This window comes from Oryctolagus cuniculus, chromosome 13 (assembly GCF_964237555.1).
Source record: "Oryctolagus cuniculus chromosome 13, mOryCun1.1, whole genome shotgun sequence".
NCBI lineage: Eukaryota > Metazoa > Chordata > Mammalia > Lagomorpha > Leporidae > Oryctolagus > Oryctolagus cuniculus.
In genome coordinates, this window is record NC_091444.1 from 47,956,752 (window position 1) to 47,973,074 (window position 16,323).

The 16,323-nt window shown below is 39.6% G+C and overlaps 1 protein-coding gene across 50 annotated transcripts in view; it reads left to right on the forward strand.

Annotated features, from left to right (window-relative positions):
- The window catches only part of MLLT10 (MLLT10 histone lysine methyltransferase DOT1L cofactor), a 217,488-nt gene that overhangs the window by 113,306 nt on the left and 87,859 nt on the right, over positions 1–16,323 (forward strand). For 32 of the 50 annotated variants that reach the window (XM_070055479.1, XM_051820635.2, XM_051820633.2 and 29 more), the window contains 2 exons: positions 62–130; positions 14,924–15,019. In XM_070055479.1, coding sequence (XP_069911580.1) covers positions 62–130; positions 14,924–15,019 — 165 coding nt within the window. The remainder of the gene's footprint in view (positions 1–61; positions 131–14,923; positions 15,020–16,323) is intronic. The other 18 variants (XM_070055509.1, XM_051820642.2, XM_070055485.1 and 15 more) reach the window with 1 other exon arrangement.

Below are 16,323 nucleotides of genomic sequence, written 5' to 3' on the forward strand. Positions count from 1 at the left end.
AAGGTTCCTTTGCTGTTAATGCAGCCCATTTTGTATTTAAGTGTCTTTTGGCCCTCCTCAGGTCACCCTGACAGTGTTGGGGATTGGGGAGCCAGTGCAAATGCCAACATTCTGGCTACTGCTGTTAATGGTGAGTAATAAAATCTTTTGTATCCAACGGAGGAGTCTGTGTCTACTTTTTAGTATCGATGAATTGTGATACTAGCTTGTGAGGGCCATATGATCTTAGGCATTTCATAATCTTTGACAACAAAGTTGTAGTCATAGGCATACTGAAGGAGCATCTAAGTGAAAACCATTGGAATTTAAGATGTTTAGGGACTGTGAACATTGTCTATTGGATCGTAATTATACAACCAGTTCAACTTCTCTTTTGGTACAGGGGTGTAGGGATACTAAAGTTGAAGATCTTATCAAGATGATATGGAGTAGATCACCTACAGAAAAATACAAGACAGATAAACACTGGACACAAAGAGTGTAAATGACAGAGCCAGGATTGGCAACTTTTCCTGACTCCAAAGTCTATACATCTTTCTCATATGTGTTTCTAACTTTTACTTGGAGGTTATATTTTGAAAGTTAAACTGGATATATTAGAAATTCATTTTTTCTTTTTTTGATGTTATTACTAATAATGCCATTTCCACATATTCTAAAAAAAAGTTAATAAAAAATTATCACTGCTCTATTCCAGTAAGTTCTTATTTACACTGACTAGTATTTCGGAGAAAAAACTTTATTAATTTTTTATTTGAGAGACAAAAACAGGTGGAGAGAGCTCCCCTTCCACTGATTCACTCCTAAGGTGTCCACAGTGGCTAGGGCTGAGGAGCTGGGAAATCAAACCAGGTCTCCTACATGGATGGCCTGGACCAAACTACTTGAGCCATCCCTGCTACCTCCTTGGTTCTTCATTGGGAGGAAGCTTGAGTCAAGAGCTCAGAGCCAGATCCAGAGCCAGATTTTGAACACAGATACTCTGATATGGGACATAGGCTTCTTAACTAATATCTTAACCATTAGGCCTAGCGTTATTGAAAATGCAAATGGGAGAAGAAATTTTTAAGAGCTCAAATTTTAGAAGGGTTGATACCTTATTAAAAGAAAATAAAAAGTAATAATTACAAGATGATGTAACTTACCTTTTTGAAATTTTACTTATGTTCAGATATTGAAGGCAAACATTAATATATGAATTAAATGGTGGGTTGAAATGAAATTTTATGACACTTTTAATTGGCTGAAGATTTAAATTCTGTATTAAATAGAGGTATCTTTCACAACTTTTTTTTTTTTTTTTTTTTTTGGACAGGCAGAGTGGACAGTGAGAGAGAGAGAGAGAGAGAGACAGAGAGAAAGGTCTTTCTTTTGCCGTTGGTTCACCCCCCAGTGGCCACCGCAGCTGGCGCGCTGCGGCCGGCACACTGCGCTGATCTGATGGCAGGAGCCAGGTACTTCTCCTGGTCTCCCATGGGGTGCAGGGCCCAAGTACTTGGGCCATCCTCTGCTGCACTCCCTGGCCACAGCAGAGAGCTGGCCTGGAAGAGGGGCAACCAGGAAAGAATCCGGCGCCCCGACCGGGACTAGAACCCAGTGTGCTGGCGTGGCAAGGCGGAGGATTAGCATAGTGAGCCGCGGCGCCGGCCTCACAACTTTTTTGTAAGATTGAGATTGGTCATAATATAAACACTCACATGTCTAAATTCAGTTAGGTATTCCAGCTATCTAATTATAGTATTGTGGAGATTAGCATAATAATCAGTTGTTTTATATTAATAAATTCAGTACTTATTCAGTTATCTATGATGATAAAGTATTTATTTATTTATTTGACAGAGTTAGACAGTGAGAGAGACAGAGAGAAAGGTCTTCCTTCTGTTGGTTCACCCCCCAGATGGCCGCTATGGCCAGCACTATGCCGATCTGAAGCCAGGAGCCAGGTGTTTCTTCCTTATCTCCCATGCGGATGCAGGGACCCAAGCACTTGGGCCATCCTCCACTGCCTTCACAGACCACAGCAGAGAGCTGGACTGGAAGAGGAACAACAGGGACTAGAACTTGGTGCCCATGTGGGATGCCGGCACTGCAGGTGGAGGATTAACCAAGTAAGCCACGGCACCCTTTCTAGTCCCGGCTGCTCCTCTTCCAATCCAGCTCTCTGTTGTGGCCTGGGACAGCAGTAGAAGATGGCCCAAGTCCTTGGGCCCCTGCACCCACGTAGGAGACCAGGAGGAAGCACCTGGCTCCTGGCTTTGGATTGGCACAGCTCTGGCTTTTGCAGCCATTTTGGAGTGAACCAATGGATAAAGGATCTTTCTGTCTCTTTCTCTCATTGTCTATAACTCCACCTCTCAACTAAATAAAAAAAAAAGCCATAATTATCTTAAGAAATTTAATATGAATATGATATTACTGTCTAATATATGGTGCATATTCATGTAATCCTCAATTGTCCCAACAATGTTGTAATTTATAACTGGTTTTAAAAGTTATTTATCAGGATTCAAACAATATCAAATGTTGCAGCTATTGTTTATGTCTACTTTAAAGTCCTCAGGCTATTTTACCTTTTCTGACATTGACATTTTTTAAAAAGACCAGACCAGTTGTTTTGCAGGATGTCATTGAACTGAGATTTCTCTGATTTATTTCATGTTAAGCTTAGCTGTTAAAAATACAACATAGGTGATATTCTGATCTTAGTGCATCATGTCAAAGGGTACATGATACTATTTTTAAAACATTTTATTTATTTTCATTTTATTTGAAATGTAGAGGGAGAGAAAAAAATTGCTGACTCCTGGTTCTCTTCTCAAATGCAACATCCAGGTCTGGACCAGGCCAAAACCAGGAGCTTGGAACTACATGTTGGTGACAGGAACCCAGGCACTTGAACAACCATCTCCTGCCTCCTGGGATATGCATTAGCAGAAACAAAGCCAGGAGTTAAATCCACACACTTTGATATGTGTGGATTCAGGCTTCTCAAGTAAACTTCCTAACTGCTAGGCCAACCACTGGTTCATGGGGGATCATCAGTTGCTTTTATAACAGTTACTAACATTTTGTTTGTAGGGGTGGACATTTACTGTAGCAGTGATGACACGACTTTAGATTCCTGTGTGCCATATCAGAGTGCCTGGTTCAAGTCCTGGCTTCTTCACTTCTGATCTATCTCTTTGCTGATGTGCACCTTATGATGCAACGCTTGATGGATTAAACATTTGGATCCCTGCCACTCATATGGGAGGCCTGGATTGGATTCCAGGCTCCTACCTTGACCCTGGCCCAGCCCTGGTTGTTACAGATGTTTGGGAGTGAACCAGCAAATGAAAGATCTCTGTCTTTCTTTCTCTCTTGCCTTTCAAATATAATGGAAATAAATAAGTAAAAGAGTCAGTGAAAACTTTTAAAACTGTACTTCAGACTCAAACTATTATTTAAGTTTATATTCTTCCTTTAAACTTTCAAGTGAATCAGTTATGAACTCATTCAGTAATAACCTCAAACAATAAAAGGTTGATATAAAATGAACATATATAATCAGAATTCTTTATGTACACAACAATAAAAATATAATAGATGAGTAAAACCACATTTAAAATAGTAAGAAAACATGGTGGCAATAATGTAGTTTCTCAGTATCTCTGATTCCTCGTGTAAAAACAAAGCCACTAGATAACAAAACCAAAGATCATGGAATAACACAACAAAACCAGATGTCTCAAAGTTTAGCTGTGAACTCTAGATACAAGCAGATGAGAAAGAAAGAGATTCAGGACCTCTTAAAATTTGTGAGAGAAGGACCAATCAGAAAACCCCCAAAACTAATATCCACTGGTAAGCACTAAGGGCCAATTTGAGAAAAATCTGAAAAATGGAGTTCTACTCTTGTCTAAGACCTGATTAAATGAAAGTGGCTCATGTAAGGATTGATAGGACCCCTCAAAGGAGCTGTCCAGTAACCCATTCTAGGATAGGAATCCATTCCATTTAGGAATAATTTCTGAATGCCACCCCCTACTAAAAGAAACCAATGTTCGTTGGACAATTTACAACTTCCAAAGGATAGCAGGAAAAGAGAATATATATAATATAGCAGGAAATCTAGAATATTTTGTTTCACCTGAAATTTAAGAGATTCTTACGAACTTGGAAAAATTTCCAAAGAACCTAGGAGTCAACAGGCTCCCATTGGCCAGATTTGCAACAATGTGAATATGAAAATGAATGATAGGCACTAATTACACATCACAGTGACTTAAACACTCTTGTTTAGTTGATAATTGATAAATTGGTCAATAAGTGGAAGTGTGGATACATAGATGGAGCTCTTGAAAACTGTGCCTGCCAAGAGATAAATACGGATGCATGGATAGAAACATCACATTAGTACTATATATATATATATATATATATATATATATATATAGTACTAATATACTATATATTATAAATATAAGAGAGAGAGACAGAGAGAAAGGTCTTCCTTCCATTGGTTCACCCCCAAATGGCCGCTGCGCTGATCCGAAGCCAGGAGCTAGATGCTTCCCTCATGTGGGTGCAGGGGCCCAAGCACTCGGGCCATCCTCCACTGCCCTCCTGGGCCACAGCAGAGAGCTGGACTGGAAGAAGAACAACCGGGACTAGAACCTGGCGCCCATATGGGATGCCGGCGCCACAGGCAGAGGATTAACCAAGTGAACCATGGCACTGGCCCCCAGTACTACTATATTTATAAGTGACTCAGGCAAAGATCCTGAAATTCAAACACTGGATCAAGGGTGGGCATTTGGCATAACAATTACAATGCTGCTTGGGATGCCTACATTTTTTATTGGAGTGCCCAAGTTCATGTCCCAGCTCTACCCTTTGTTTGTTTGTTTTTAAGATTTATTTTATTTATTTGAAAGAGTTACAGAGAGAGAGGTAGAGACAGAGAGAGAGGACTTCCATCTGCTGGTTCACTCCCCAGATGGCCGCAATGGCTGAAGCTGCGCCAATCTGAAGCCAGGAGCCAGGAGCTTCTTCCAGGTCTACCACATGGGTGCAGGGGCCCAAGGACTTAGGCCATCTTCCACTGTTTCCCGGGCCATAGCAGAGACCAGCTCTGCTTCTAATTCCAGTTCTCTGCTAATGCAGACAGACCCTGGAAGCAGCAGAGACGTCTTATGTACTGGGTCCCTGCCATATATGTGGGAAACAGAATGAGTTCCAGCCTCCTGGCTTTATCCTGGCTCAGTCTGGGCTCTTGTGAGTATTTGGGGAGTAAACCAGCAGATTAAAGATCTCTGTCTCTCTCTTTCTCTGCCTTTCAAATAAAAATACATAAATAAAATTTTTTAAAAAAGGACTCTGGCAGAAACAAGCCTAACTTAGATGTTTATTTATGGTTACTGAAGAGATGAATGAAGAAAAAGCATATCGTATAGAGACAATAAAATAAAAGAAAGTTAAGCTAGCTCTCCAACCTCTTCCGTGAAGTTTGTTTGATTCATTTCTCTTTTGATAATAATGACATGGGCCCTAAGGTTTTCTGTCTAGCGTGTTTTTTCCCTTTACCTTTTTTACTGTAATAAAATTCATGAAATTTGCTATCTTAACCATTTTAAGCATACACTTCAGTGGCATTCAGTATATTCACCACTGTCCATCCTTCCATCTCTGTTATTCATTTCGCCTTGCAAAACTGAAACTGTATCTTCATTAAAGAGTTAACTCCCCATTTTTCTTTTCCTAAAACTCTTTGAAACTACTCTCTACTTTTTGTCTCTATGATTTGGCTACTCTTATACCTCATATTAGTGGAATCATACAATACTTGTCTTTTTGTTCAGAATTGTTCCAGTTGCTCCACATTCTTGGCAACACTTATTTTTTCTGTAGTGGTTTGTACCTTTATTACGATAAGTTATTTGGCTTTTGGCCTTTTCTTTGTCTACTTGGGAATGTGATTATTGTCAATTTTTTTTTTAAGATTTTATTTATTTATTTGAGAGGTAGAGTTAAAGAGAGGGTGAGACAGAGGCAAAGGTCTTCCATCCATTTGTTCACTCCCCATAGGCCACAAGAGTTGGAGCTAGGCTGGTCTGAAGTCGAGCTAGGAGCTTCTTCTGGGTCTCCCATGCGGGTGCAGGGGTCCAAGCACTTGGACAATCTTCTACTGCTTTCCTAGGCCGTAGCAGAGAGCAGGATCAGAAAAGGAGCAGCCACGACTAAAATCGGTGCCCATATGGGATGCTGGCACCAAAGGCAGAGGCTTTAGCCCACTACCCCACAGCCTAGGTCCCTATTGTCAGATTTTGTGTACTGTTTATTGTCTGATAGATGAGAGGAAAGGGTGAGAGTAGTATATTCAAATGCATATTGTAAAAGTATGAAGTTGTAGACAGTGCTACTGAATAAAATGTTTTTGCCCTTATGTTTTATGTGTTGTGCAGTATAGAAGCCATTAGCCATATGTGCCTATTGAACACTTGAAATGTGTCTAGTATAAACCCAAGTAGTGAATTTTTCATTAAGTTAAAAGTTAATCACACATGATAAATAGCTAACGTGCTTGACAGTATGGCTGTTGAAAAGGAGGTCCTCATTGTTCATATTTAAAGATATTTTAATAAATTCTAGAGATAATTTATGGTTAATTATGAAGTATTTTATTCCAATTTTAATTTCCTTTAACCATCTATTTCATTAAGTGCATTATTCTTAAATATGGAAAGTAAATGAAGACTACTAATTTTGGATCAACTGTTAGATGTTAGATTTTATAGCAAAGACTTTTTACTAAATCTTTCAGTTAACACCCTCAAAGCTTCTGTGATGAAAAATTATGAATATAATAGTTCATTCTTAATTGATGAATTCTTGGTGGAATTTACTCAGAGGATAGTCACCTTAAATGATTATGTGATAAAATGACTCAGTTGATGCTTCTACTGACTAAATTCTTCTTAGACCTATTGTTTTAGCCTTTCCTATCACATACAGCTATAGGTAATTTTAAAAAATAGGTGTAATAAAGTTAGGTGTTGTTTATTAAATTGAGAACTGGTAGCTTAGGTTAGGGTAAATGGATTAAACAAATATGTAAGTACATCTGAGGGAGAAGAGGCCAAGAAGAGGAAAATGAAGTGCTTATGGAAATCTGACATACATTTTCCATAAGGCAGTCAGAATTGCTAGTAGTTAATGTGGTATTTGAGAAAGATCTTGAATCTTGTCAGTGATTTTTCTTGAGATAGGAAGTACATTCTGAATAACATGAACAGTGTTTTTACAGTTCAGAAGCTAGACAGTTCAGACTGTTTTGTGTAAAGTTGGGATAGGAGACCCAGAATAGGCATGAAAATATGAATTTGGGTGATTTATAGCATTTCCTATATGAGGAGATGTTTGTGTCTAATAGTGATATGATTATAGCCACACTTGGAGATTATTCAAGCAGAATGCTGTGTCGTTACAGAATTTGGACACCACTGTGATGAGTGATAGTCTGTTTAAAGCATATATTCATGTTTTATATATTTGTTTTTCCCTTTAAAGAAATAAATTTTCTCTGTTAGACTTACTCATCTTTATAAGGCTAACACATGTTTTTATTGTTGGTGCTTATATACCTAATAAATAAAAACATTTTCTTTGTTACTTAGTTATCGATTGAAATAAGGGAGAACAGTTGTAGAATGATGATCATTGTGATACCCGTGATGACCACCATCACAAACAATAACTACAGTGAATGTAGTAGTTCCTGTATTGGTAGACACTGTTCTAAGTGCTGTATATGTATTAACTCATGTAATCCTAAATCACAAACTTGTGAAGTGGATAATATTATTTTCATTTCATAGGTGTAAAAAATATGACATAGAAATGGAATGTCTTGTACAAACAAATATAGATTGTTAAATAGAGCTGAATTTGAGCACAGATAGATTGATGCCCGAGTTTGCTCTTTTTTTTTTTTTTTTTTAAGAGATAAGAGTTACAGACAGAGGGAGAGGCAGAGAGAGAGGTCTTCCTTCCGTTGGTTCACTCCCCAGATGGCCGCAACGGCCAGTACTGTGCCGATCCAAAGCCAAGAAACAGGAGCTTCCTCCTGGTCTCCCACATGGGTGAAAGTGTCCAAGGACTTGGGCCATCTTCCACTGCTCTCCCAGGCCATAGCAGAGAGCTGGATCGGAAGAAGGGCAGCTGGGACTTTAGTTTGGCCCAGCTTCAGCTATTACAGCCATTTAAGGAGTGACCCAGTAAATGGAAGATCTCCCCCTGACCCCACTGTGTAATTCTGCCTTTAAAATAAATTTTTTAAAAGAAGTATTTATTTGTTTGAGAGGTAGAGTTACATACAGTGAGAGGGAGAGACAGAGAGAAAGGTCTCCCATTTGCTGGTTTACTCGCCAAATGGTCACTAGGGCCAGAGCTGGGCTGTTTTGATGCCAGTAGCCAGGTCTTCCATGTAGGTCCAGGGGCCCAAGTGGTTGTACCATCTTTTACTGTTTTCCAAGGCCATAGCAGAGAGCTGGATTGGAAGGGGAACAGCTAGGATTGGAACCAGCACCCATATAGGGTGCCAGCACTGCAGGCCGAGTATTAACCTACTGTGCCATAGCACCAGCCCCTCAGTTAAATCTTAAAAGAAAAAAACCAAAATGTCAGAGTAAAGGTTTCACATAACTGAAATGATGAGATTTTGCTTGGAGTACTTTTGGATATAGCAAAAGGAAAAGGCAACTTTTTGAATGTATATTTTAAGTTATATTTTACACGTTACCTCTAAGCTACCTTTGGGATTTTATTCTAGTTTTCAATGTGTTTGCTTGTTTCTCTTCTGTCAAATAACAGTTCTCTCCAGTCTTCATTTTATTCTTATCTTCCATTTCAATCCAAATCTAGCACTTACCTAGCTTTGCTTTTCTAATGAAGCTAGATTTCATTAGATTTGTAAGACTCAGACTGTGTCTCTAGTTTTGGATACCTTTTACCCTTTTTTTTTCTTTATGCTTTCATTTCACAATTATTAGTTGTCTTTATGTATGTATCATACTGCCAGGCTATGTTATATCCCAAAGGTGATCCCTGTTTTTCATGTTTCACTGTTCTTTAACAATGCCTAATGTGATTTCTTTTCTTTTCTTTCTTTCTTTCTTTTTTTTTTTTTTGTAAAAATTTATTTTATTTCTTTGAAAGCGTAAAGGAGAGAGGTCTTCCATCTGTTGGTTCACTCCCCAGGTGGCTGCAAAAGCTGGGGCTGGGCCATAGCCAGGCTGAGTCCAGGAGCCAGGAGCTTCTTTCTGGTCTCCCACGCAGGTGTAGGCACCCAAGCATGTGGGCCATATTCCACTGCTTTCCCAGGTGTATCAGCAGGAAGCTGGAACCTGAAGTAGAGTGGCTGGGACTTGAGCTGAAAGCTGTATGTGATTCCAGCGTCACAGGTGGTATCTTTACCTGCTATGCCAACAGTGTTGGTCCCTAATGTGATTTCTTCCATCTTTCCTCCCTCCCTCCCTCCCTCCTTCTTTCCCTCCTTCTTTCCTTCCCTCCCTTTTTCATTTGAGAGACAGAGTTACAGAGAGAGAGACAGACAGAGATAGAGGTCTTATGGGGCTGGGTCTGTGGCGTAATTGGTAAAGCCTCTGCCTGCAGTGCATCTCATATGAGCGCCAGTTCAAGTCCTGGCTGCTCCACTTCCAATATAGCTCTTAGCTTCGGCCTGGGAAAGTAGTAGAAGATGGCCCAAGTCTTTGGGCCCCTGCACCCACATGGGAAATCTGGAAGAAGCTCCTGGCTCCTGGCTTCAGATAGTCGCAGCTCCGGCCATTGTGGCCATCTGGGGAGCGAATTAGCGGATGGAAGATCTGTCTCTCTGCCTCTTCTCTTTCTGTGTAACCCTGACTTTCAAAGAAATAAATATTTAAAAAAAAATAAAAGAGATAAAGGTCTTATATCCACTGGTTCACTCCCCAAATGTATGCAACGACCAGAGCCAGGAGCTTCTTCTGGGTCTCTTGTGTGGATGCAGCGGCCCGAGTAATTAGACCATCTTCCACTGCTTTCTGTTAGTAGAGAGCTGGATCAGAAGAGGAGCCGCCAGGACACACCCTATGGGATGCCAGCTCCATAGGCAGAGGCTTAACCTAATCTCTTACAGTGCCAGCCCCTAATGTGATTTCTTAAACACAGTGATGCCATGTGAAATACTTGATTTTTAAATTTTGGAACATATCCTGGGTTTCAGTTACAGGGTAGTAGAATAAAGATAGCATTCTTTTAGCTTTTGAGTAATTAGAGCTGGTTTGGGAAACATTCTGATTTTAGTTGCATTGAATATAATGGTATTTGTATATATGTTTATAGGCAAATACAAGTATGAAACTGGAGGAGCAAATAATACTAGAGGAGAAGTATTTGCTGAAGTTATAAAAAGTAATAATATTTGATGAGGCATTGAGATATAATGTAAAGACTTTTATCCTTGGAGTAGGAAGATACTTAATCATTAAATGTTTAGCTGAGTGTGTTGGTTAAGCGAAAGAAGTTAAAGTAGCACTAAATCAATTGTTACTAATTCCTTTGTGTGTGTGTTTCTTTGCCTTTTCTAGCCATTATAGGTTATTGTGTACTGTAATCCCTATTTTTCCATTCCTACTTGCTTCATCTTTTAAATAAACAATTAAGTTTTCATTGTATTTCTAAGTCAGAGAGGTCTTCCACCCACTGGTTTATTCCACAAATGCCTGCAGTAGCCTGACTGAGCCTCGTAAAGCCAAGAGCCTGGAACTTATCTGGGTCTCTTATTGGGTGGCAGGGACTCATGTACTTGACTCATTGCCCGCTATCCTCCAGAATTTGCATTAGCAGGAACCTGTATCAGAAGTGGAGTAGCTGGGACTTTAATCAGGAACTCTGCTATGGGATGCAGGTGTCCCAAGCGGCAACTTAAGGTGGTGCACAAAATGCCTGCCCCCTTTGTCCCATCTTTGAAGCAAGCTCTATTATTTCTCTCCAACCATTTGTCCTCTGACACTCTTCTGTTCTCCTCTCTTAAGGACCTTTGTAATTACCTTGGGACCACCTAAGTAATCTAGGAGTATCTCTCCATTTTGAAGTCCTTAATTATGTGTGCATACTGCTTCTTGCCACGGAAATATATTTACACATTCAAGGGATTAAAATGTTGACATCATTGAGTGCCAACATTGTGCCTAATGTAGAAGTACTCTTGCTATGAGAGTATCATCAATTCTGCTGTTACAAAGTGATTACATGTAACTTTGCATCCACATCACATGTACTAAGGTTGAATAGCTGCACCAATCCAGAGGACACCATTGCATTTCAGCTTACTTGGACCATTAGCCAAACTCTCCCCATTTAGGGGGAGCTCTGAATCAGGATCTGCATTTAGAAAGCAACTTTACATCATGTAGTGAAGTAGATACCTGTCATTTGTGAATTAAAGCTGAGGTGCTTCAGGAGCCACACCAGTTGGGTTCCTGAATATACCATTTCCATTTGACAAGTGAGGATTTTGGGGTCCTTGTCACATCCTTGAGTCTGACTAGCATTGTGTCTTGGCCTGGAGAGTCAACAGGCCTCCATGGGTCTGGAATTCTGTTTCAACAATAGCAAGGTAATAGTTGATTTTCAAAAAGAGTACATGGGATATCCTGTGCTGGACACAGTAAATCCAAAACCCCAATGAGTTCCTGTAGGTGTAAACTTTTTGCCAAACGATTCTTTGACAAAATCTTTTTTCATAGAAACTTGTAGCTTTTAAAGGTAAAGTGTATTGCATACAACTTGTTGCATGGTATCAAGCACAGCCAATTGTCTTGATCTTCTCAAAGGATTCATATTTGCAGGATAGGTAAAAGTACTCAGTAGAATGTTGAAGTCAGCCACATGTAGCCTTTGCTAATTGAAGAATTGAATAATGTGCTAAGTTTCTTCTTTGAATGTGAAAGCCTGAAGTGACCATGGTTTTTTCTTCCCTGGGAGAGGAATCTGGCTTTGTGAATCTAGTCCTGTAGTTTCCAGAAACTTGTGGTTCAGGTATTTGAATTCCATCTGCACTTTCTTTTGTTTTCTTCTTCTTCTTCTTTTTTTTTGGGGGGGGGGGCAACTCTTGGCAGAAGTGTGATAATATCACAGTCAGATCTTTTGAGACTAAGACTTGTGACTTACCAATCAGTTGTGAAAAGTTTGGAAAATTGGAGGCAGTAGTCCTCCATTCTGAAATACTTACCTATTTGTGGCAAATGGTAGGGGAGTTTAGGTCTTTCTGGGGAAGCACTTCGAACATGTGAACTGATCTTGATCTTTGGGTGTTAGTGGTATAGCAAGCAGGTGTTGGAAATGTCAGTGACAACCTAAAAAGTATCAGCAGTCTGTATAATGGATTTAGTCTGTAACTGAACTCGGTTGTAATTCACTGTAGGTCTGTAGCTCCTGCTAGCTGGCCTGGCATGGATTTTCTTGTGAGGTACTACATCTTCTCACTGTCCGTACCAACTTTAACCTTTTTTAAAAAAAATTATTTATTTATTTTAAAGAGCTACACAGAGAGAGAAGGAAAGGCAGAGAGAGGTCTTCATCTGCTGGTTCATTCCCAAATTGGCTACAATGGCTGGAACTGTGCCGATCCAAAGCTGGGAGCCAGAAACTTCTTCTGGGTCTCCCTCATGGGTATATGGGCCTCAGGACTTGTTACCTGGTTGACTGTACAATTTTTCACCTGTTTGCTACTCCTTTCCATAGCTTACTTCGAAACCCATTGTTTGCTCTAGGAGGCCCCCCCCCCTTTTTTTTCCCGGAAAAATATGTCTATTAGCATCACAACCTCATTGTGAACGACGTGTGAAAGAGATTTCTAATTTTATCCTATTTGTAAAATACGTAGTTTAGGAGCCAGAACTTAAGGACATAAATAATGAGACTAGAATATTGCTGTTTACATGGAGATTACTAATGACACCTCCCCTCCCACTCTATTTTCCCTTTGCCTTGTACTAGTCTCAACCCCCAAAATTGTTGGTGTTACACATTCTATAATAGAATTTTTGAAGATTTTTTTTTTTCCAGTTTCATTTTGTGGACTTAGATGTTTAAGTATACCTTCTGTTGCTCATTTATTAGATGAGATTATTCAGAAACACAAGTTATCTTTATACATGATTATCTTTTTTTTTTTTTTTTTTTTTAATTTATTGAAAGGTAGAGTTGCTGAGACAGAGATCTCCCATCTGCTGGTTTACTCCCCAAATGGCCACAACAGCCAGGGTTAGGCCAGGCTGAAGCCAGGAGCGTGGAACTATATCTGAGTCTCCCATGTGGGTAGCAGGGGCCCAAGCAGTTGAGCCATCATCTGCTACTTTCCCAGGCACTTTAACTGGGCTGTGAAGCAGAAGAAGAGCAGCTGGGCCTCAAACCAGTGCCCATATGGAATGCCAGCATTGTAGGAGGTGGCTTTGCCTGCTAAATCAATGCCTGCCCCCATTTTGAATTTTTGAGGGTACATTTGTCCTCTTACTATCTCTTAACATTTTAATGTTGCCTATCTCTTAACACTTTAATGTATCAGTTGTAACTTTTTTAGTCTTAAAATTAAAGATATAGTTCTTTACACCATGTTTCCAATATTAGAATATTCTGAAATTTTTAGTCTGTAGTTATTCTTACAGCGAATTTTCTGGATTCTGCTATTTTCTTATTAGCATTAATTTATTTATTATTTATTTTATTTATTTTGACAGGCAGAGTTAGACAGTGAGAGAGATAGAAAGGTCTTCCTTCTGTTGGTTCAACACCCCCCCCACCCCCCCAAATGGCTGCTGTGGCCGGCGTGCTGCATTGATCCGAAGCCAGGAGCCAAGTGCCTCCTCCTGGTCTCCCATGCGGGTGCAGGGCCCAAGCACTTGGGCCATCCTCCACTGCCTTCCCAGGCCACAGCAGAGAGCTGGCCTGTGTGATTCATTCACTCTGATTCTCTAATCCATGTTCTTTGAAGCCAGGGCAGGGATGCTACAGACCCTGTATTCTTTGAGAGTTTTCTTATGATCAAAGCAAAATGATGTGCTGTATCTCTCATCTGGCTTCTTTTTCCTCCCCCGACCCTGAAACCTTTTATTTAAGCTATAAAAACTTATAAATGCGACTTTGGTACATAGTGATTATTGCCACCCTACCCGTTCTCCCACCTGCGCTGCTACTCTTCTTCCTCCTCTCTCTCCTATTCCCATTCTTACTTTTTACTAAGATCTATTTTCACTTAACTTTATACACATAAGATTAACTCTTTACTAAGTAAAGATTTCAACAAATAGTATGAAAAAAAAACTGCTTCTCAACAGTTGAGACAAGGACTGTTTTTTTTTAACCACTGTACAGTATTACATGTTGTGTGTATCCCATAATTTCTTTATCCAGTCTTCAGTTGATGGACATTTGGGTTGATTCCGTACCTTAGCTGTTGTGAATTGAGCTATATCAACTAGCTTCTTTAGCCATTGGGTGGGAGATACCTCCTTTCCCCAACTCTACCTTTCAAATAAATCAAAATTTAATTAAGAAAATCCAGCATAAACTTTGCTTTTAAAAAAGTGTCTATGACATGGGACAAGAAATAGTGTATATTTTGCCAAATATAAATTTCAAAGATAACTGTGGACTTTAGTTGTTTATTGTTACTCTTTTAGATTGATCATGAATAAGGGAGCAGAAGTCATGTAAAAATGACTTACATGACTATTACTTGTTTATATATAAAATGACACCATGATCAGTGCAATACTTTTTATAAAGATTTTGAGATGAGTATTTGTAAATTTTTAAAATTAGTAAATACTTGCAAAAGAATATCTTTTTGGATATATATGGATTATGATTTAAATTTAATTTTGCTTCTATTTATTTTTAGAAATATAAAGAAAAGGACAAACACAAACAGAAACATAAAAAGCAACCAGAACCATCACCTGCACTAGTTCCATCCTTGACTGTTACTACAGAAAAAGTAAGTTTTAAGTGTCATGTTTTGCTTATATAAGAGCTATTTATGTTTCGTTTTTTAACCCTAAGGTGTGAGATGTGTTGTCATTTCCAGTGTCCAGATCCTAATTTTTCTCGCCTCTTTAACTGTTCATGAAACACTTAGGATTCTTCTTCTTCTTCTTCTTCTTTTTAAGATTTATTCATTTATTTGAAAGTCAGAGTTACACACAGAGAGAAGGAGAGGCAGAGAGAGAGAGAGAGGTCTTCCATCTGATGGATCACTCCCCAATTGTCCACAACGGCTGGAGCTGCACTGATCTGAAGCCAGGAGCCAGGAGTTTCTTCAGGGTCTCCCACGTGGGTGCAGAGGCCCAAGGGCTTGGGCCATCTTCTATTGCTTTCCCAGGTCATAGCAGAGAGCTGGGTTTGAAGTGGAGGAGCTGGGACACAATCCGGTGCCCATATGCGATGCCGGCACTGCAGGTGGTGGCTTTACCTGCTACACCACAACGCCAGCCCCTTAGGCTTCTTCTCCCTTTATCATACATTATGTTTCCTCCATACTTGTCTCCAAAGACTGCTTAGTTAGATTAGTAAGTGGACAGCATCATTGAGTTTAAGAATTTGGGCTGTGGGGTGGACTTTATCCACCTGGATTTTCAAATCTGGCTTTACCATTTATTGTTTCAGTGGTTAGGTTAACAATTAACTTATTAAAATGGGGGACATGAGTAGTGAAATTGAATGCGTTAATACATGCAAAGCAATTAGAATGGTTTTCATTCATAACAGGTCTTACTTGGTTTTGTTAGTTATTACTAGGATTTCATCATGTGGTTAATATGAAAATGAATGGAGGAATAGAAAAGTGGCTGTGACAGAGTAAGCAAGTAGAGAAATGGCAGTAGAAAATGAGGCCATGGTTAGAAGCTAGTGATGCTGGCTTCCAAATGTCACTCTAAACGTGTTTTTTTTTTTTTTTTTTTTTTTTCTTTTTCTTTGCAAATGTGTTAATTTAGGGACTGAGCATTATGGTGCAGTAGATTAAGCTGCCACCAGCGATGTAGTTTCCTATATCTGAGTGCTGTTTCAAGTAACACGGGTCTTTCTGATCCAGCTCCTTGCTCTTGTGCCTGGGAAAGCAATGGAAAGTGACAGATTATGTATCTGAGTCCCTGCCATCCAGATGCTTGACTCAGATGGATATCCAGGCTCCTGGCTTTATCCTGGTCCAACCCTGGCCATTGTGACCATGTGGGGAATAAACCAGCAGATGGATGATTCTCTCTGTATCTTTCACTTTACCTTTCAAATAAATATTTGAGG